This window comes from Curcuma longa, chromosome 2 (genome assembly GCF_044706935.1).
Source record: "Curcuma longa cultivar G26 ecotype Majalengka, Jawa Barat chromosome 2, ITB_CL_G26_1.1, whole genome shotgun sequence".
Classification (NCBI taxonomy): domain Eukaryota; kingdom Viridiplantae; phylum Streptophyta; class Magnoliopsida; order Zingiberales; family Zingiberaceae; genus Curcuma; species Curcuma longa.
The window spans coordinates 9614913-9637068 of record NC_133862.1 but is presented as its reverse complement, the minus strand read 5'-3'; the positions used below and the strand labels follow the sequence as shown (position 1 = coordinate 9637068).

Genomic DNA, 22156 nt, shown 5'->3' with positions numbered 1-22156 from the left:
GTGGATTCTACATTGTATGTAATGGATTTCACTTTTTTTACTATACAATGTGTATGATATAATAAACAAGCATGAACTTGTTCCCGCGGAACACCATAACAAAAACCCTTTCTGATACCGCTTGTTCAACCCTACAAATTCGACGCAGCAGCATAAGCGAGATCTGGAATTGGAATCTCGGAGGATTGCAGCGATAAAATCGAGATGCAAGCCACGACAAGGGCCTCCACCGCCTTGTCTCTCAGTCCTTTCTCGGTTTCAACGCCGCTCGTGCTCCACTATCCTCCGCCGCTGCCTCCCAGAGGACCGTGCCTACCTCCGCCCTGTGTGCCACCGCCTCTGATGTCTTCGCCGCACCCCGGTCGAGACGGTGACTTGTCCCTCCTGCTTTTTCTTCGACGACATTCCCTGTCGGCTTCGCGGGGGTGTGTTGTCCTTCTCGATGACCTTAGTCACCGTGGCGGAGGCCAAGGAGACGCCCTCCCCCGAGCGGATCCCCAAAGATGTTGTTCTCTATCAGTACGAGGCATGCCCCTTCTGCCACAAGGTCAAAGGTAATTCCTTTTCGTTTTTTTTATTTGCGTTGGCGCTTATCGACTGATAACCTGGTGCAATTCGTCTATTGCTAACAATTGCCGATTGCTGCTTGCCACTTCTGTTTCCGTTTTCTGTAGATTTGATGGAAAGTTGTTTGCGGCAGTAAATGCAGTATCAGTTGTTTGCTTGACGCAGTAGTCGCAGTTTTGAATGCAGTTGTGAGAACTTGTTTATTTGTTTTGCAAGTGAGATAGCATAGGGAGCGCTTCACTTAGACCAGTATGGCGCATATACTTCAATGCCCTGAGTCCCGCATTACTGTCCATTGTGGGGCCGCTAGGTTGGCGGATTCCAACCTTTTGCAACACGTAGAAACACTGTCGCATCAGTTTGCTGAAATAATATTCAGCATTACACTGGAAAATTATTAGATCTCAAGGACTCTATATAATATAACTACGTGCATAACAGATAGCACACTTAAATCACCGACTTATTGAGGTTATTGTGAGAACCATACAGATACAAAGGATGGGACTTATACAGTTTCTACCTTTAATCCCTTATCTTTTCTCTTATCTCCATGAGCATTAGATCTCACCGTAAATGAATATCAGAAAAATATTCACTGGCTAATCTTGCCATCCCCACCTACATCTGAGTTTTCAACCACAATTTAAATGAGATTTATTTCAGCCATGTTTTTTTTTAAAGATTGATAATTATCTTAATTGTTGACATGTAATCATCTTTTGTTAAAGTTATAAGGTTTTATTCCTTTTGGCTTTTTTTATCTGATTTGTCAGTTTGAATTTTTATTTTCCATTGTTGAAACCCCTAAGATAATAAAGCAATTTCCCCCCAAATTTTGATTAATTAGATGTTCGTTTTTCTTTCATTACATTGTTCAAATTTACATACTTTTCTCTGCTATTATAATCAACGACCATTAATCCTTCACTTTTAATTGGACTAGTCTCAATAATGGTTGGTTGTTTGGAACTTGGAAACAGGATTTTTTTTCCTCTATGAATGTTCATACTTTAGTCATAAATCAGGCTTCAAGAACAGCTAGAAGCAAGTTTGTTAGGAGAAGACTTCTCTGATTTTGTCATTCTTCTTTTCACTATTTCTGAGTTCGTATTGCCTATAACAAAGAGAGTTTTTGGGCGTCTATGACTGATTCCTTCTTCTTCTTTTGCTTCTGGGAGGACAAACATAGTTTTGTCATTGAAAAATGGAATTTTACTGACCATACTTTGCTGTTTTTGATTCAGTTAAGCAAACACTCTACATGTTCCTTCAATTGCTGGTCTAGACATTCAATTAAATATGGTGGCATTGTGTATGTAGGTTTAACATCATTCTATTTTCTACCTACAGCATTTCTAGATTATCATGACATACCATACAAAGTTGTGGAAGTGAATTCTGTAAGTAAGAAGGAGATAAAGTGGTCTGATTATAAGAAGGTCCCTATCTTGGTTGTGGATGGAGAGCAACTAGTTAATTCGTCAGGTTATGATCTTCTTATTACATTTAACAAATGAGAGTTTGATTTTGTTATTTTAGATTTAATAGTTGGTTAAAATGCAAAAAAAATGTTTACATGTTTTATCAATATTACATTTGGTTTTATGCAGACATTGTGAAAAACCTAGACAACAGGTTGCATCCCGAGCACTCTGTTCTTGATGAGGAAGAGGCCAAATGGCTTAGGTGTAGTTTCTTTCTTAAAATTTTCAATAAGTTCACTTTGTTCTCATTTTTAATTTTTATGGTTTCTCATGTTTAGAAAAGATTTTTTTGTTTTTGAGAAGTTTGTCTATCTTATACTTGGGCCCATGCAATATTTCATAGCCTTGTGTAAGCTGTACATAATGTCATTATGTAGTCATACTTGAATATGTGGTCAGATTAGAGATTATGTTACCGCATTATACATATACACTTGCATATTCCTTTTTCTCTTCAGTTAACTCACCAAGACCAAGCCCTTTTTTTGGGTTCAAACAAAATTAATTTTTGCAGGGATAGAATATAGGTAAAGGAGCGGATTTATTATTAAAGAATGGAAACTGCTGTTGGTGAATCAGTTAGGATAACAGTTTAGAATACAAGTACCTTTTATTTCTTCAAAAAATAGGTGTTCTTTTTGTTAGAATTTTATCCCTATGGCATAGCAAAACAATAGCCAGACGCAGTTCTGGAGATAGTTTGAGTTATTAAAATATGTGACAGGATGTTTTGTGACTCTTACAACATGTGTTTTGATGCTTTATTCTTCTTGAAAACGAATAATCATGATATGTATAACAATTTTAAAAAATCATTCTTGGCAATTTCATTTGCCTACCGTTATTATTTGCTCGACCTTTGAGGGTGTTATATATTTTTTTTGTCGAACTAAAAACACGACGTGTTTATAACATGGTATTTAATGTTATCTGTGTTTATAATGCCATGTTAAATGTATATTTGTTTATGACACGAATGTATGAATCAGCACCTGCATTAAAAATGGCAAGAAGCTACATGTATAGTCTGAGTGTCTGTATATCGTGCAGTCTCCTACTGATGAATGATGATCCCTTTTTCGTCTTTTGCGTTTTCGGTGTAAGTGAGCACTTTTTGGTTCTGGTGCAAGAGCCAAAGAAAATAATAAATGGTTAATGCCATACTTCAATGACAGCTTGATTAATGGTAAGCGAAAAAGATATAGATTCACTTTGCTGGTCTTCCGACACGCATCTCACTACTGCTTTCTACTTAGTGGATGCATAGTGCAGGCGTCCATTAATGTTTATACATTAGTCCACGCCAAGGAATCTCCTACTCCAGCAACCAGGACATTCCATTCCCATCGATACCGCCAAACCAATGCATCCAACAAAGAACTTGATGGAGTTCACATGCGAACTTGCACGGGAAATCCTCCCATACCTGCATTATATTTACACCAAAGCTAGCACCACTGCTTCCTGTGACTCTTGAGCTCAAGCATAACTCTACATGCCACTGTTCAAATCGTCTGTTAATTAAACTGGATCACAGAGGTGAAAGAGGGAACAATGAGTGGGATTCGGACAGTGGAGTTACGGATTCTCATCGCGAGTTGGCTTTTCTTCCAGTACTCCCACCTTGTTTTTAAAGCCTCTAGTGGTGGCGGTACGTACTCGATCTGTTGATGCATTCGCACTCTGTCCCTAATTTGTGTTACTGATTTACTTCATTGTGTCATTCATGCAGGACCCCAATATGATTATTCTGCTTACACCGACGTAAATACTCTCCCTGTCTTTTGCTCTTTCTGCTCTTACACAGTTCAGTTGTACTGTGAACGCTAGAGATAATATGTGTGTGTCAGTGTGTGTTAGAATTAACAAATGACGAAGAATATTTTGACACTTTTTGTTTTAATGCCGATATCATGTTTTTTTTTAACATACGATGACACATTTCAGTGTAGCTATCATCCCCAAGCTCCTCTTTACAATGGAGGTGTTCTGGTGGACAAGAATGGAAGAATTCCCGTGACATACCACAAAACCGAGACTGGCATTGCTTCTCCTGCGTTTCTCCTGCGCAATCTGACTGCAAATACCATGTACAGTTTCTCATGTAAGAACTTAATTAATTCCGCTTAATTTGCTCCTCTTCGTTAATTTGCTTCAAAAGCAACAAGACAACGATGTAGGTTGGGCTAAGATTCAAGGAACGAGTTCAGCTCTTCTTAGGGCGACAATATCTACAGAGGGTGTAACATTGCACTGCATAGGAACTGTGCTTGCAAAAAGGGGGTGCTGGTCATTTCTAAAGGGCGGTTTTGTTCTCGACGCTTTCTCCAGATCCTCTATTCTTTATTTTCAGGTTGAAGATATATATATATATATATCGTCTCGAATTCGTAAAAAAAAAAAAGACTAAGTGTTTAAATATTCCTTAACTTCCTCTGCAGAATATGAATGAGGACTTGACTGAGATTTCAGTGGCAAGCGCTTCACTGCAGCCCTTTTCGGTGGAGCAGTGGTCAAAACAGCAAGAACAGAGCATCCGAACAGTATGGCTATACATCACGCCTCTTCATTTGTAGCCTAATTCGTTAAACCTTCTAATTCATTGAGGAAGATATACAAATTGATCTTAATTGACAGAAAAGAAAACGCGCGGTGACGATCCAAGCTGTAGATGGAGAAGGTAATCCAATCGCCGGAGCCAATGTCTCGATCAAGCAGTCATCCAAGGACTTCCCCTTCGGCTCCGCCATCGCCAGCACCATCCTCGGCAACAAGCAGTATCAGAGGTGGTTCACCGAGCGATTCAACGTTGCGGTGTTCGAGAACGAGCTCAAGTGGTACGCGACGGAGCCACAACGCGGGAAGCTCAACTACGCCCTCGCCGACGACATGCTCAAGTTCGTCAGGTATATATCTCGGCGGTCACATGCGAGATTAACTCTAAGTGAGATCATTTTTTTTTTTACAAATTTTTGTATGAAATCGACGACGACAAGGTCGAACAAAATCATGGCGCGAGGGCACAACATCTTCTGGGAGAACCCGACGTGCGCGCCGGGGTGGGCGCAGAACCTCACCGGCGGCGATCTCCGGGCCGCCGTGAAGTCCCGCATCCGGAGCTTGTTATCCAGGTACAGGGGGCAATTCATCCACTGGGACGTCAACAACGAGATGCTCCACTTCGACTTCTACGAGCGGCGGCTGGGGGAGAACGCGTCGACGGAGTTCTTCCGCACCGCGCAGCAGGCCGACCCGCTCGCCACTCTCTTCATGAACGAGTTCAACGTGGTGGAGACCTGCAGCGACGAACAGTCGACCGTGGACACCTACATATCGCGACTAAAGGAGCTCAGGAATGGAGGAGCCGCCATGTTGGAAGGGATCGGCCTTCAAGGACACTTCGGGAGGCCAAATATTCCACTGATGCGAGCGGTGCTCGACAAATTGGCTTCTCTGGGATTGCCCATTTGGCTAACAGAAGTCGACATCGCCCAAAATCTCGGGGAACAGCAACAGGGTGTGTTTTTGGAGGAGGTGCTGCGGGAGGCATTTGCGTACCCGTCGGTGAGCGGCATTGTGCTATGGGCTGCTCTGCATCCGGATGGGTGCTACCAGATGTGCTTGACGGACGGCGGGCTTGGGAATCTGCCGGCAGGGGAGGTGGTGGAGAAGCTGTTGAGGGAGTGGGAGACGGAGGAGGGAGGGGTGAGCGACGAGCATGGGCAGTATAGCTTCGTTGGGTTCTTGGGGGAGTACAAGGTGAGTGTGGTCGATGGAAACAAGTCTGCAGAGACCACCATGTTCCTTAGTCGATCCGATGAGACTAAACATGTAGTCGTTCAACTTTGACAATCCAATTTAATTGTTCTAAGCACAGACACAGTTTGCCCAGTGTATTTATTTGCCATTTTTAAGCCGAACACTGGATCGAGAGCGAGAGATGAGATATTGGTGAACGGCGCTTTCCCGCATGATGTTTGTTCACTTTTAAATATGATATTGATAATAGATATTGTTGGGTTCATGATGTTTGTTCACTTCTAAATATGATATTGATAATAGATATTGTTGGGTTCTGATGCTTAATAATGAATTTATTTTTTTAATGACACATATCTATATGTCCTAAATAATATATAAGTCCTGATAAAATACAAGATGTGATGTTTAAGGGCGAGCACTATTGCCAACTGATTCATATCAGAATGAAACTATATGTATATTCATGAAAGATGACAGAGCATTGGATGGGCAAAAAAAGCAGTACTCTTAGTTATTTGCAGGTGGAGGGATCAACGCGCGAGATCTCTGTTCATGGTGGTCAAATAAGGTCGTCGTCGATTGAATCAACTACACTGGGCTGAATTGAGGTACTAGATTTAGGGACATAGATCAGATGATTTAATTTGGGCAACGTAGGCAGAAATTCTAGGCTGCCCATGAATTGTAGGCCCAAACTATCAAGATATGTAACGTTCCTGAGAGAACATGTACCGAGGTGATCCATGGACAGTAATCTGTATAGAGGTCCATGGCACACCCGTTGCAGTCTTCAATGAGAACATCACATGCCTGTGCCCGTCCATCCTCCATAAAGCACACGCAACGCTGCTCTGCATCCTTCTCTATTAAACCATTTTTGGCGAGCTTTCCCACTATCCTACCACAAAGCTCATCATCTTTCTCGCTTCACTTTGCTCTTACAAGGTCCCCATGGTGCTGTAATCGCCCATGGAGATTACAAGTCAAACCGCTCAATAAAAAGCCAGCCCTATTGTTTAATTAATTCGATCTCTCCTCTATCTACTTTGAGTCTTTGACCACATCGCTACGCAGGTAGCAGAATGAGCTCGCTCACTTCGAGCTCTGAGCCAAAAGCGGAGAGGAGGAGCCGAAGGGGAAAGCTAGCTGAGGGAGAGCAGAAGGACAACATGATGCAGTTTGCAGAGAAGATGACGTGAGATGGCATGATGGTGCGAGTACGAGCAACGGCAAAGTGTGAACAAAGTCATGGTGGGTTAACTAGGGACCATCATGGGCTCCATGAGGCACCGTTGAAGGAGGGAGGAACTCAGGCTCCCTGAATCCATGAGAGCACGACAGCAGCAGGCAAGCTACCTCTTGAGACCATAATGAGATGCTCTCTGCTAGATCTGCTGCCTCGCCCAAAAGCTAAAGGGACGTTTAAGTGGCCATGAAAATGAGTGCGGAGTGCTCATGGTTCAACAGGCGCGACCAAGAATGAGTTCGACAGTCATTAAACTTACTGTAGTCTGATTTAAGTCAATCAACAGAATTAATTATATTATACATGGAGGTGGCAGTAATAGTTGAAATGATTGCTAAATAAATTATCGAAAGTGGCACGACATCAACATGCGTTCGTATATATATGTTAAATCCTTGGCAAATTAAAGATGGTTGGAAATTGGAAAGGAGCAGAACGTGGGAATAAAATGTACTTGTGGATAAGAAAACTTTGTCTTATAGGATGCAAAAGGACGATCGAGATTAATTAAGCGGAATTAATTAGGAGGAGAGAGTAGGATTCATTGAATCATGGGATGGCGACGTGCTCTTTTCAGTCATGGGATATATAGTTCGACATGTGGTTATAGCCACAAAATTTAAATGCTTAATTTGCCATGTTAATTACCTCCAAATTGTTGTTTGTTTGACCCGATTTGACTGGTCATTGTAGGCAGGATTAAGATTTTGAAAGCGAATATATAATCTTCACGTGTTGGATGTTTCGACATTTAGGCTCAACGGACGCGCGGGGTTATAGTTTCAGTACCACCTAAATCGTACACTCAATGATTTTTAGCATGGTTTATATGGCGACGATTAGGTACAGATTAAAGTAGTGAATATGTGGTTTAAGATGGTAATGAAGGCAAATAGTATCAAGGTGGTCTCTAATCCTCTTCGGTAGTATCATAGGCATTGATATATATAATATGTTTTATTATTCTATAAGAGGTTTACACGGAAATGGAAGGGAAAAAAAAGCAGACAATGACTTGTAATACTTTAATATCTGAAGCACAGCTGTAAAACTCTTCTGAGATCATTACGATTCCAGATAAATCTGTCTGAACATCTCCTGAAACAGCTGAATAACTGGAATGTCTTTTACATTACAACCAAAGTCACAAAGGTACTTTTCCTCTTCCACCTGCAGCTTCATTATATTCTGAAAAAATTGCACAAAAACACAAACGCGCGCGTACACCACCATGAAAATCTACATGAACTTTAAGCTAAGCTAAGCTAACTTATCCAGCAAATAAATGATGATAATTAAACAAAGGGACGCGACATATATCTGCCAACTCAGGATATATAAAGAGTTAAAGAAAATGGGGTCCATGTGATGTGAGGGGGAGTGTTACAGAGGAGAGATTAGAAAGAGCTAGGGAGGAGCACTAGGCATTGAAACTAGAAAACAATTGAAAATGTGAAAACTAATAATATATATATGTGAATGGAAAGGACAGGTAGGGGAATGTTGCTGAGGCGTTTGTAGGTCGCACGGGGCACACGCCCCAAACACTCCACCAACCCTTGCCCCACATTTGTCTTTAGAGCCACACCTCTTCCACATTTTTATTTTACTTTTCATAAATATCGGGGATTTGTTTATACGTGCGGTTTATTTAATTTTCAAATAAGACTTCAGTTTGTGAGTCCGTGAATGTGTACTTCTTTGGAAGATACAAATGGTTTGATACTGTGAGTTTATGGGAATTCAAGCTAAGGGGTCTTCATGACATTTGAACAATTCAAATTAGTTCGTTAATTTGTTGTTGAAGGAAGATGCATGTTTGATGTTTCACCGACCATTTAAAGAATTTGAACTGTTCGACTGCCGATCGATCAGAATGTTAATGAATTAATTATGACCCTAAATGCATAGATTATTCTTCATATAATCGATTGTTAAGATACAGACACTTGGCCTGGTAGAGACTACTAATTCTTCATTTTCGTTTGCTCGATACCATCAAGTCACATATATAATTGACATAGAAAGTGTAGATTAGTCAAGTGACAAAAAGGGTGATTCAGTAATTACGATCGTCATTGTCTAGTGGTAACACTAGTTAATACACACGAGAAGCCTGGTCAAGCTGATTAATTAACCTCAACGCGAGCTAAGCTAACTGCCACCCGTGATTATTATATAGTTAATCACGGTTCAAGAACCCGGCCATGCCACGGTCAGGGCAAATAGCCGTGGACCATGGTGGTGCGCTTTAACTGACTCGGGAACCGGACCGCGTCGCCCGTGCCAAACAAGAGCGCCACGCTCCAATGAGTGCACATTATTAATTCATCTGCAATCCAATGGTCCATGCCAACCCGCCCGGTATATTCCTTCGTCTCTCTCTCTCTCTCTCTCTCTCTCTCTCTCTCTCTCCCTGGGGGTTGCAGCGTTAAAGACTGCTAAAGCGAGAGTGGCCGAACCAATCCCATCAAAGCACTGAGCCTTTGTCTCTCCAAATCTCGCCTCTCTTTATTTTTGCTGTATATAAGCAAGCCCAGCAGATACCAAAGAGTAATGTTGTTCCATTTATCAAACCAGAAGCAAACAGAGGATCATATGTAGATTAGAAATAGAGATCATATAGTGGGTGCTTCATTGATTTGAACAGGAAAACGTAGATCAATGGGGTCGACGTCGAACGGGATCGACGACAAGGTGGCGGAGGCTGTCATGCCAGGGAGGTACATGGAGATGGAGCACGAAGGCGAGGAAAAGACCATCAAATCCAAGCTATCCGGTCTTCTCTGGCACGGCGGCTCCGCCTACGACGCCTGGTTCAGTTGTGCCTCAAACCAGGTCCAATATTTCAAGAATACTCTCTGTTTCTGTATTTACTTCTGTTGTTTTACCCTATATATGATTTCTGTCCTGGTGCTTGTTCAGGTGGCTCAGGTGCTGCTAACACTGCCTTACTCATTCTCCCAGCTGGGGATGCTGAGCGGAATCTTGTTCCAGCTCTTCTACGGTTTGATGGGAAGCTGGACAGCTTACCTCATCAGCATTCTCTACGTGGAGTACAGAACCAGGAAGGGGAGGGAGAAGGTGGACTTCAGGAACCATGTCATTCAGGTAATACAGCTAATTAAGGTAGCATATATATCTCTGATGTGATGATCTATAATTTTAACATTATGCTCTCTGTTATGAAATGAAGTGGTTTGAAGTGCTAGATGGGTTACTTGGGAAGAATTGGAGAAACCTTGGATTAGCTTTTAATTGCACCTTTCTCTTATTTGGATCAGTCATTCAGCTCATTGCTTGTGCTAGGTAACGACAGATTATGGATTGCATAGCTATAGTTACTGCACGCATAGCATATAGCTCTCTGAACTTACTTTGTTTTTGTGTGGTGCTGCGGCAGTAACATATACTACATTAATGACAAACTAGACAAGAGGACCTGGACCTATATCTTCGGAGCTTGCTGTGCCACCACAGTGTTCATCCCTTCGTTCCACAACTACAGGATATGGTCCTTCTTGGGCCTAGTCATGACTACCTACACAGCCTGGTATCTCACCGCAGCGTCCCTCTTCCATGGCCAGGTATAGTATAGTATATTCATCATTCATGTGACTTGAGAACAAGCTAAAGCTACTGGTATTAATTAACATTGCAACTTGTATAAAATGGCGGCAGGTGGAAGGAGTGAAGCATTCAGGGCCAACCAAGCTGGTTCTATACTTTACAGGCGCCACCAACATCCTCTACACCTTCGGTGGGCACGCTGTCACAGTGTAAGGCGACATCACATAAACTCCCTCCAAGTACAAGACGTAAAACAAATTAAGTATATATATATATATATATATAAAGCTGGTTAAATTGCACACTTGCCCATGCATGTGATGCATACTGACCACCATGGGCTGGTTTATCTTTGGCTGGCTATCGAGTGAGGGACCACAACCATCAGCAAATCAAATTAATGCCTCCTAAGTTGTAATTACCATTTGCAACTTAGCTTAGTTGTCTGTCTATCAGCATCCACTCGCCTGTGTACAGGACGCAGATGATGTGTCTGATGCTAGTTTCCAAAGAAAATGACGGATGTCATGTACCATCTATATTAGATTTGTCTGTCAAGATGTAGCATAGAAATAGCAACAGTTCGCCTAGTTTTAATAAATCTTGCAGCATCCAGTGGTGTGGCTACTTGTTTAGGATTTCACTATCTTGAACCAGTCAAACAAGCATTTCGAGGAAATGTCGTTTTGCTGCTTTTTCTTTTTCACAGTAGCATCATTTGATTCCCTGCATCCGAACAGAGGAAGCACGGAAACAGAAACATAATTGGGTTTAGAAAGCTGATTAATGACAGTGGCTAATTGATGTAATTAACTAAAACAGGGAGATCATGCACGCCATGTGGAAGCCGCAGAAGTTTAAGGCAATCTACCTACTGGCGACGCTGTACGTGCTGACGCTGACGCTGCCGTCGGCAGCTAGCGTGTACTGGGCCTTCGGCGACTTGCTGCTAAACCATTCCAATGCCTTCTCGCTGCTTCCGCAGACGCCCTTCCGTGACGCCGCCGTGGTGCTCATGCTCATCCACCAGTTCATTACGTTTGGCTTCGCCTGCACCCCGCTCTACTTCGTCTGGGAGAAGCTCATCGGCCTGCACGACTGCCACAGCATGTGCAAGCGCGCCGCCGCGCGGCTTCCCGTCGTCATCCCCATCTGGTTCCTCGCCATCATCTTCCCCTTCTTCGGTCCCATCAACTCCGCCGTCGGCTCCCTCCTCGTAAGCTTCACCGTCTACATCATCCCCTCCCTCGCCTACATGTTTACCTTCAGATCCGCCGCAGCTCGCGAGGCACGTATCTCATTTCTCCATTGATTAAACTGTCGACGTTGAAGTTATCGATTATAGTGTTGAGAATCAAATTATTTCTTGCAGAACGCAGTGGAGAGACCACCGCGGTTCGTAGGAGGGTGGGTGGGAGCCTACATGTTGAACATGTTCGTGGTTGGGTGGGTGTTGGTGGTCGGATTCGGATTGGGCGGTTGGGCGAGCCTGACCAACTTCGTTCACCAAATCAACACCTTCGGACTCTTCGCTAAGTGCTACCAATGCCCCCCACCGCCGCCGGGTACTCTTCCCATTCCCAATCCCAGTACTCCAACGCCATTTCCTGGCGGCTCCGCAGCTCACAACGCCACAAATCCGGCCACCGTAGTCTCGCCATCTCCTGCGCCTTCCTACTTCCACCATCATCGCCATAGCAGACCATGACGGGCAGATAACGTTTTACTTAGACTAATGAAGGCCATGTTTGTGGTAGCTATATATGTGGTAGTGCTACTGTTCCAACTACTAGCGATTTCTTTCTTTCTTTTGTTCCTTTGTTTCTTTCTTCATCGAAGAGGAGTGTAATGAAGCTACGATAATATGATCAATGGCAGCTACAGCTAATCTGATCCCCAGTTTTGCTTGCGTTGCTTTGCAACTTTTCCGTTATTGTTTTCCCGCGCCGCTGCCTTCTTTATTCCTCTCTGTCCACTTGGAGGAGGATACAGCTCTGGCCAGTTTTAATGGTAGCTGTGTAATTAAGCTTTGCTTTCCTTTCGATAATTTATACGCTATAGAGCAGAGAGAGAATAACATGAGAGGTACTCTGCTTGGGTTAGCATAATGTTAGCGACTCGGGTATTCACCTTGACAAACACAATTTACTTCTTTCTATTTCATGCATATTCATATTGTCACGAGTATTCCTCACCTCGGCCAAAGTGTTTCTCACTGCAGTCGAACTCAATTGTTTATGAGGCACTTCGACAGAACTATGGCCAGGCCAAACTCACCTTACTCGTTCAGTCTAATTAACAAATTTGCCATTAATTTAGCCCATCGCGGGGACACACCAATGCTACTATAATTCAAAGCGACAAAAAAATAAAATTGAGTATATAAACATTGCGAAAAAGAATTCTCTCTCTCTATATATATATATTCCGAAGACAGCAAACTGGTTAATGATTTTGTCTTTAGTAAAAAATGACGCAGAGTGGAGATGACAATTGAGGTTTGTCTTTTGTTAAAAACAGCAGGAGAAGGCCTAATGGAATCTCAGGTGATACGTGCTGACGCGTGCCATGGGCAGGCCTTTGTGGTCTTTACACTACTTTCATAGATTGGCTCATATCTATATATATATAACCTACAGTCTTATTGTTAAAAGAAGAGATGCTTTCTGCCCTCTTTATCGTAGGGTTCCCTTGCTTTTTTACAGTTGTTGTTTTTTTTTTTTTTTTTTTTGCCTGGTATCCTTCACACTTCACTTTTTGCAGCTCCGAAAAGAAAACAGAGCAGTTAAAGTGTTGCAGTTTCTGATGGTAAAAGGGGAGTAGAATTAAGCTGTTTCTGACTGTAATCGACACCAAAATTTGAAGGAGTTGGAGCAATATATAATATATAGCGGATAACGTTGATATAGGAGGATATATTTGAAGTTTTTTTTTTGATAATTTTATTTTTAAATAATTTTTAGAATTTTTAGTAATTAAAAATAGTTTTAAAATTTTTTATTTTTTTATATTTGAGGATTTTAAGTTCATTTATGTTTTTTAAGATTAAGAAATTTTTTTCTTTAATTACAAGTTTATATTTTAGGTCTATATAAATATTTTGTTAGTTGATGTTTAAAAGAATTTTTTTAGTTTAATAATATTTGTCAACAATGTCGTATATTTTCCTATCTCCTAATCAATAAGTTTTAGAAGATTGATCAACATTCGCAGTAGATCAACGTAATCAATATTGCCTGTAGGATAATTGTTATTTTGTCTGGTGTCAATTGGTATCAGAGATTAGATGAGTCATTATTGTGATCGTGGTTGTGACAGGCAGGTTCCAGTTGAGGAAGCCTCGCATTGTGATTGTAACACCTGTGACGAGATACTTCAAAATCTAAGAGACAAGTCACAAAATTATTCTAGCATCTAACGGCGCAAGATTTTAAAGGTCGTAAGTTTCTTTATTCTTTTTTTGAAAAATTATTAATTTTCAATTGAAGAGAGATGTCGGAGTGCAAGTTTGATTTTGAGGGATTCAAGATTAACCACCTTGTCACCTACAACTTCGAGAGAACATCGGTTTTGCAATGCTTCTACATCCCCTTGTAGGAAAAATTGGTGAGCCTCTGAAACTATTCTGGTGATACAGATTATCAATTCTCGATCCGATCGAAATATAACGGAAGCGATTATATAATTTCATAAATTATTAATCAACACGTGAATATAAATCAATGAAAAATTTAAATTTACAAAAAGAAAATATTTTATGGAAAATTAACCTCTTTGTAATTTTCCTCTTTCGTAAATTCTGGGTGCGTAGAAACCACAGCCTTCCAGTGCGATCCTCCTATTGACGGTAGTGTGTGGGCACTCCAAAATTCAAATCTTAGAAATCAATTATTTTTCTCTCTGTCTCTTGTTTCCAACTCATGAAGACATACATAGGGAGAGAGTGACTATGGAAAACAAGGTAAAATCCTTTATTAAAAGAAAGATCAATCAAAGATTTTTCTTCTTCCTTTTTTTTCTTGTTTTACCAATTTATTTTAAGGATTTCCAAAATCCTTTTCCTTTTTTTTTAATTTCCACGGTAAAGTCAAAATCAAAAGATCTTTATTTACCTTTTATAATATTTAATACATTCCAAATATATTAAAGATATTATTAATATCCTTTTGGATATTACCATAATGATCCAAAAATTATAATTATCTCATAATTATAATTTTAATTAAATCTCATATCTAATTTATTTCCAAGCTCTTGGAATTATGGAAATAAATTTCCATTTTCACATTTGATTTCTAATTGCATTTTTAGTCCGTCATTGATAAAGAAGGCGTACTGGGGACCATGGACCTATAATAAGAAGCTCCAATAAATTGGATAAATAATTAAACTCTTTAATTAATTTATTCAATTTATTAATTCCATTATTACTCCACTAAAAATATGGAATTGCACTCTTTTTTATTATAGAATATCTTACTCTATGAAAAGAGTCGTCCATTGATATAATCATTACATACGAATTAATCCTCCATAGACAATTCATAATTGGAGCTAGGAAATTTTCTGTTTACCTCTCCAATTATTTTTAAGCCTCATTTACCATTAATCCACTAGTGAGTGGTTCAATTTATAATTCCATTATAAATCGATTGGGCCCAATACTCAGTTCCAGAATTAACAAATTAGGGAATTATCTTTCTACTTCCCGCAAGAAGGAATGGATTCCATATCTGTAAATTTATATTCCCAGCCATTCATTTCAAATGTAAATCTAAAATGCAAGTGTTGAGAACGCGTAATTGCAAACTTTAAACAAGCAAATTAAGAATTACATAGAAATAAATAGGAGTTTATAATTACTTAAGGATTAAGATCTATCCATATATGATCATCTTTATGATTTAATTTGAATTTCATAGTATAACGGAATTTATTATGAAATTTCTAATTAAATCGGTCCAAGTCTTACATAATCTCATTATATATAAATGTCCCCAACTAGATGTCTCCACATCGACGGTCTGGATAAGACAGTCACATTCAAAATGTTCATGGGCCGCATTAGTGATGTTTTAATTAAAGATCACATACTTTAATTAATTTCATCACAGACTTAATTTAAATTTATTATCCATAATTTAATCCTCTTGTATATATAACTCTTATATATACTAAATTATGGCTACATCCAATAAACTAAAGATTTTGCTATGATATTCAAAACAAAATATGTTCAATGATAAATGTTGCTTTTAAAAAAATATAACCCAATTACAATGCTTTGAGGGCACTATCCCCAACACCCCCTTCCTCCTACGACGACAAAGACAATCATGAAGATGCGAACCTCGACAATATTAAGTACGATCAGTCTTACTCTCCCGATCACCGATCACAGGAGGTGGCAGAGACAACAATAAGATTGAAATATTTGATGATTCAGTTTATGACGATGTTGACGAAGAGGAGATAGACCTAGATAAAGTGTTGATCGAAGGCCATAAATCCACTTTGTCTGATGACAATCAACAACTTGGTTTATTTATTGATGAAGCCTCAGTCTCCATCATCTCGCCTTGCAATAACTTGACACCTCAATTTATTCAGCATGACGAAAACGAGACTGAGTCAACTGGCGAGCCAATATATGATGAGGTGTTTTGTGATGATGATCATGAAAATTTAGTCGTCTGTAAAAGTATGCTGACTTCTAAGGATGATTCAAAAGATGAGTAGAGTCTCAAGAACACACCCTTATCAATCATGATGGACATAATTACTTCTACATTAGATGTATCACAAAGGAGACTATTAACCATGCATGTTACACCTATTCAAATAAATCAGGGATCAAATATATCGACTCCACAACCTCAATCTACACATTATCTAAGAGATTATGCCTTTGGATATGATCTGTATTCGTCCAACGAGAACGACTTCGACATTGATCATCATAAAAGTCTCAGTTTGCATGAAACCATTCTTGTAAAGAAGAGCTATTAAGAGAAGTATTCTAAGAAACGTGGAAAGGCATGACCTTGAAAGTTGAAGAGCTTTAACATGGAGATTGATGCTACCTCGAAATATATACATGCATGAAACAGGTGGAGAAGTATTTGAGAGACATAAAGATGGACAAAAGCAATGTTCACGATATCATACTTATCGACGAATCAACGAGGATTTTCAAAATTCAACAATTACTAGTAAATTTTACCAAGTTGTTATCAGACAATTAGATTACCAATTGACACTATTCTAAATTCGAGGATGAATTCTTTAAACCTAAGACGACTGATGTAGGAGGATCTGAAGATTTTTATTATTTTTAATAATTTAGAATAGTTTTAAAATTTTTTATTTTTTTTATATCTGATGATTTTAAGTTCATTTAGGATTTTTAGAATTTTGAATCTTTTAATAATTTTTTTCTTTCTTTTAGATATATGTAAGTATCTTGTTAGTTGATGTTTAAAAGAAATTTTTTGATATATTTTTCAATAGTGCCATTTATTTTCTTATCTCCTGGTATTCTTCCGAATCAATAGATTTTAGAAGATTGATTTTCAACGTTCGCAGTTGATCAACGAAATCAATATTCTCGGTAGGATAATCGTTATTCCGTCTGAGGTCAAATTAAATGATCATCATTAATGAAAGTTAGTTTTGAAATTTTCTTTCATTACATTAATTAGGTTGGTCTCTTTTATAGAAGCTAAATTTTTTTACTAATTAATCATCTCATATTCAGTGGTTATGGAAAGAGCATTCACACTATTACCGACCTGTTTTGTGATTTTCTGATCTTCTTTTAACGGGCCGGGAGAAGAATTGGCAAATTTTATTATTTATGAAAAATTAAATAAAATGATTTATGAATAATTACTCTTACAATTAGTTAAATTCATTGTATTGGTTCGAAGCCTATTTTACTCCAATTTTGAGAAAAAAAAGGCAAAGTTGAAATTTAGGAAAAATTGGAAGTCCGTTCATGCATATATATCAAAAAGGCAAAATCAATTAGATGTTCATTATGTGTTGAAAAACAATGAAGATGAGTTTTTCCTGTTGAGGCAGGTCTATGTTATGCTTGCCCCTGAATTTGTGTTAAGCTCAACATAATTTAGAATTATATATGTTGAACCATCCTACACGAGACCATGTGACCTGGCCTGCTAACTATGTCAAGTCAGACATAACTTAAATCGAATTAAATTTTAAACAGTTTAAGTTAAATTTAAGGTAATTGTTACCTCTAGTACCATGCTCATAGTATTTATTTAATATTATAAAATAAATATAATTAAACACTAACAAATTTAACTCATTTTATTAATATTTTTAACAAAGCTAATAAACTATTGAACACATAGATTTACTCGTTTGAATCTCCTTTTATTTATTTTTATAAATGTATAAGAAAACGTAATATTCTACAAACTTTTATAATTTTAAGTTTTTAAATATATATACACGCTATGAACACCTAGTGCATTTTAAATTTTAAAATTTTTTTTAAGATTTAAATTTTAATTAAGATGTAGTATTTAGGATTTATGATTTAAGGTATAGTATTTAGATAAAGGGAAAGCAAAATTTAACATTTTAGCAAATTATAAGGGCAATAATATCAAATCAGACTCCATAAAAAACTAAGCTCAATAATAAAATGTTGGATAACAAACTTGGATAAATTAAATAAAAAATAAAGAAAGAAAGCGTAGCTCATTTACATCCTAACTTCAAATGCGTCATTAGTCTTTTTTTGCATCACACAACTCGTCGCTTTAGTGATAAGTGGAGATAACTCATATCAAAATCCAAAATCATTAATAATAAAATTTACAAATTTTATCTAAATTTTAAAATCTAAAGCAATGTTAATACATTATTCGCCTTTTTCGTCCTTTGATATATGAAAGAAGATGGATATTACAATTTTATCTGGTATTTAAAATCATTTACACAAACACTCAAATAATATTTTTACTTGTTTCCAGAAAGGGAATCGGTCGATCCATCCGATGGCTCAGAACGCTCCCTCGGGCTCCTACCAACACTGGTCCGTCTCCCACGTCCGCCGGTAGCTTCCCTGGGACAGCGGCGGACTCGTGCCAGAGTACGTCGACCTCCGCCGCCTCCGTCGGTGATCCAGCGCCATCAGCTGCCGGTCGTAGTCGGCGCGCTTGTCGGGATCGGAAAGCGTGGCATAAGCGGCGTGGAGGCGCAGGAACTCATCGGCAGGCGCGCCGACGTCCGGGTGGCACTCCAGCGCCATACGCCGGTATGCAGCCTTGATCTCGCCGTTCTTGGCGCCTGTGTTGACGCCGAGGACCTCGTAGAGCGACGTGGCAGACTCAGCCGGAGATCGGACGGCAGCGGCAGCGACGACGACGACGAATGAGGGCCTCGATGCCGCAGGGGGACGCTGCAAGGCGAGGAATTTGAAGGGAGCGAAGGAGAGAGCATGTACCATATTGGCGGCGCACGGTGAGGAAGATGTTGGAAATTTGTCCTCGGCCTTTTATAGAAATGCAATTCGAGCAGAAGAGGAGAGGAAAGAAAGGGAAAAGTGGCGGAAGACTTGATTGTCGTCTCAATGATGCAGTAACACGTGGCGAAGTATTTAATAATACATTATCCATATAATACAAGCCACGATCGAATTAACGCGGACTGGATTTTGACCTCCTCTGTTAGGCTGCATCCAGAATTCAATATAATATGGTCGATCAAGTGGATGAGGACGGAGAGAGAGAGAGAATCTTATTTAATATCTCATGAGAAGTCAGATTTGTGGATAAGAAGATTGATGGAGGAGGAGGAGGAGGCAGTAGTGAGTCAGAGTCTCTATCAGCAGCGGGTGCTTGCTTATCCATTAATTATTGTCGAAATGTCTAAGAAAGCTTATCCTCACGAAGCAAAAGTCACTGGATAACAGCTAGCCACGACAAGTGATCTGCGAATTAGCATTAACCCAACAAGCATTTTCAATTGCCAGTGAACACGTGACATGTTCTGACATCCAGAGGTCTACGCACCGACTTTATTTATTAATCAGATCTGAGTACCGACCTACCGTTGAGTACACATGGAGCACAATCGGGATCGAGAAATTAAATGTTCGAAATATAATTGATTTGATTATAAATTATTGAGATGGATAAAGATTGAATTTTGATAAAGTCAATATAATATTTTTCTTCGTCATTGTTAACTGTAATTTCTCGATTTACTTTTTTATAGATGATCATGAAATCGATTGTATAGACTATTAGAGTGTCATACTATTCAAGGTATTTTTTCAATTGACTGTACGTACAGATGCTCTCAATCAGCACGTGTGCTATCAACTGACACGATTGGAGAAATAGGTGACCTTATTTTCCACCTTAGCAGTCTCACATGGTAGAAATAGGACCTTATTTTCTGCCACCTTAGCAGTCCCACATGGTAGAAATAGGTGACCTTAGCATATGCATTAGGAGGATGGCATCGTCGATGTAGTGATCGTGATCGTGGAGAAGAGCAACAATACTTGGTGGTACAATCACACTTCTTGGTGTGTTAGGGCCGGCGGCACAACCTCCTTTGTTTGCTAGGGCCAACGACCTCTCCCAACTCCTCCTCCCTCCTTTGTGTGCTTGGGCGTTCCTCCTCTTTCCCTTTGCTAGGGCCGGCGCACAAGGCTTCTATCCTTGCTAGGGCCGGTGGCTAAGAAGGGAGAAAGAAGAAGAGAAAGAAGGAGAGGAAGAGGAAGAGGAAGAGGAAGAGGAAGAAGGAGAAACTTCTACCTTAAGTTCTTCCCATCGGATTAGAAGAGAGGAAAAGAAGGAATTGGGTGGAGACATCTTGGTAGATCGTTGCCTACACAACGTCCAAGAAGAGGAGAGGAATATAAAAGAAGATCAAGAGGTTTTTGGGTAACGTACAATCATCTACACAATATACAAAGAAGAAAGGTATAACTATTTATTCCGCTGCATAGTTATTTTTATTTTTCTTTTTATGGATCCTAAATACCGACATAAGAGTCCAAGATCATATGCTTCGATCAAGGTGTGCTTTGATTGGTCAAGAACTTGCTTGATCAATCAAGCACATGTCTGATCAAAGACGTAGGCTGCTTGGAAAGGTTCTATTCCTGAAAATTTTTGTCTGGCAAGAATTGGAACGGAACAGAATTCCAAACACCTACAGTTTTAAGTCCTTCGGAGAATTTATTGTGCGTGTGACCTAATAGGTTTCCGGTTATGTTAGTCATTCGTAATTAAACATTAATTATGGAACGATCATGAGTGGCACCTAGTAGTACATCATGATCCCCAATTGATAGAAAAATCAATGATTGATTCCAGAACATCTTCTAAACCTTTCAACAGCTCCACTAAATCGTGTCTCATTTCTTTCACCGTCTTATACCCGATTGGTTCAGGACATGTTCTATGTGTCTTTCTCCACTAGGCTGACTATGTCACACCTAGGCCAAACTGCTTTTTTATCTTGTGGATTCAAGTTACTTGTACACGTATTCAATAGTACTGTACTCTTAACATGTAATACTTTGGCCAAAGACTTTTAGTAACAATCTTGACAAGCGATCGCAAGGTATACGTCTCCTTTTCAAAGGAGTGGTGAATCCTCTATGAGTTATTCAAACACCTTCAGACACTTCTTCTTATACCCAATCACCTCGGGTTCACTCCTCCTCGGAGATGCTTACTTAAGATGTCAAAGTATAAGCCTCTGTGACCAAGGTGACTTGAATACCGCAAGTCAAAGGAAACTCGCACTTAAGCTACACTGAGATCTTCATTGACATATATATATCGAACCATATGAAGTCTCAAAGCAGGTCACTCCAACGAACTGGTTACCTTTAATCAACATCCATGTTTAATTCTCAACATCTAATGTCGATAACAGTGAGATCAGCTGTTTGGCTAACCACGGAGTTCAAAACGTGCTAGTTTCGGCAGAATCGATGACGTCCGTGCTCATCAATTCCTCGACTAGGGATAATTCTAATACGTTCATAATTACACGTGTAGAGATGCTCACTAGTTGTGATCTAATCACAAATTCTCTCACGTTATAAATCATATTACGGACATTCAGTATTTGAGTTTAAGATCCAATCAAATACATATGGAATGTGCACTCAAATAGTGAATTGTTATTTATCTAATAAATAGTATAATTGTAAGGCGATTGTCTTAGGACACCTCTCAAATCTAACAAAGAGGACGTGCAAATCAGGCTCGAAATGAGAATCAAGTTCAAGAAGACAGAGAGCCTAGGACAAATGAAGGATTACACCATCGAACCTTCTAGAAGTAGTTGCTCAACTTCAAAGACAACTGGCAGAGCAACAACAAATCATTGATACTATGATTGCTAATTAGCAAGCCAATTCTGCTACTACAAACGTTGCTAAGGAGGCGACACCGATTGAAGCTGAAGCCCCACTAGCTACACCAATGGCCTCAGCAGTGACAATAAGACAAGAAGCATACCT

The 22156-nt window shown here is 39.5% G+C and overlaps 3 protein-coding genes and 1 pseudogene across 3 annotated transcripts; 3 read left to right on the top strand and 1 right to left on the bottom strand.

Annotated features, from left to right (window-relative positions):
• The first annotated feature begins 204 nt into the window (after positions 1-204).
• Positions 205-2813, top strand: LOC141822014 (uncharacterized; annotated as a pseudogene).
• On the top strand, positions 2223-6018 carry LOC141822013 (endo-1,4-beta-xylanase 5-like). Its single transcript, XM_074709423.1, has 9 exons — positions 2223-2256; positions 3044-3240; positions 3311-3705; positions 3787-3818; positions 4002-4158; positions 4235-4407; positions 4496-4597; positions 4692-4960; positions 5051-6018. Exons 3-9 carry the CDS (start codon positions 3609-3611, stop codon positions 5901-5903), a joined length of 1683 nt encoding a protein of 560 aa, XP_074565524.1. The 5' UTR covers positions 2223-2256; positions 3044-3240; positions 3311-3608; the 3' UTR covers positions 5904-6018.
• Positions 6019-9726: 3708 nt separating this feature from the next.
• Positions 9727-12502, top strand: LOC141820685 (auxin transporter-like protein 3). Its single transcript, XM_074708055.1, has 7 exons — positions 9727-9900; positions 9988-10173; positions 10259-10371; positions 10466-10649; positions 10744-10841; positions 11455-11920; positions 12005-12502. The coding sequence occupies exons 1-7, from the start codon at positions 9727-9729 to the stop codon at positions 12338-12340; spliced, it is 1557 nt and encodes a 518-aa protein (XP_074564156.1). The 3' UTR covers positions 12341-12502.
• Positions 12503-18518: 6016 nt separating this feature from the next.
• Positions 18519-19237, bottom strand: LOC141822277 (chaperone protein dnaJ 11, chloroplastic-like). Its single transcript, XM_074709717.1, has one exon. The coding sequence runs from the start codon at positions 19112-19114 to the stop codon at positions 18689-18691; it is 426 nt and encodes a 141-aa protein (XP_074565818.1). The 5' UTR covers positions 19115-19237; the 3' UTR covers positions 18519-18688.
• Between the last annotated feature and the right edge of the window lie 2919 nt (positions 19238-22156).

Bases quoted from the DNA above. Each gene is read 5' to 3' on its own strand.
- LOC141822013 (XM_074709423.1), top strand. From the start codon at position 3,609: ATGAGTGGGATTCGGACAGTGGAGTTACGGATTCTCATCGCGAGTTGG. The intron at 4,159-4,234 runs GTAAGAACTTAA...ACAACGATGTAG, and splicing joins TACCATGTACAGTTTCTCAT to GTTGGGCTAAGATTCAAGGA. The intron at 4,598-4,691 runs GTATGGCTATAC...CTTAATTGACAG, and splicing joins AAGAACAGAGCATCCGAACA to AAAAGAAAACGCGCGGTGAC.
- LOC141820685 (XM_074708055.1), top strand. From the start codon at position 9,727: ATGGGGTCGACGTCGAACGGGATCGACGACAAGGTGGCGGAGGCTGTC. The intron at 10,842-11,454 runs GTAAGGCGACAT...TAACTAAAACAG, and splicing joins GGTGGGCACGCTGTCACAGT to GGAGATCATGCACGCCATGT. The intron at 11,921-12,004 runs GCACGTATCTCA...TATTTCTTGCAG, and splicing joins GATCCGCCGCAGCTCGCGAG to AACGCAGTGGAGAGACCACC.
- LOC141822277 (XM_074709717.1), bottom strand. From the start codon at position 19,114: ATGGTACATGCTCTCTCCTTCGCTCCCTTCAAATTCCTCGCCTTGCAG.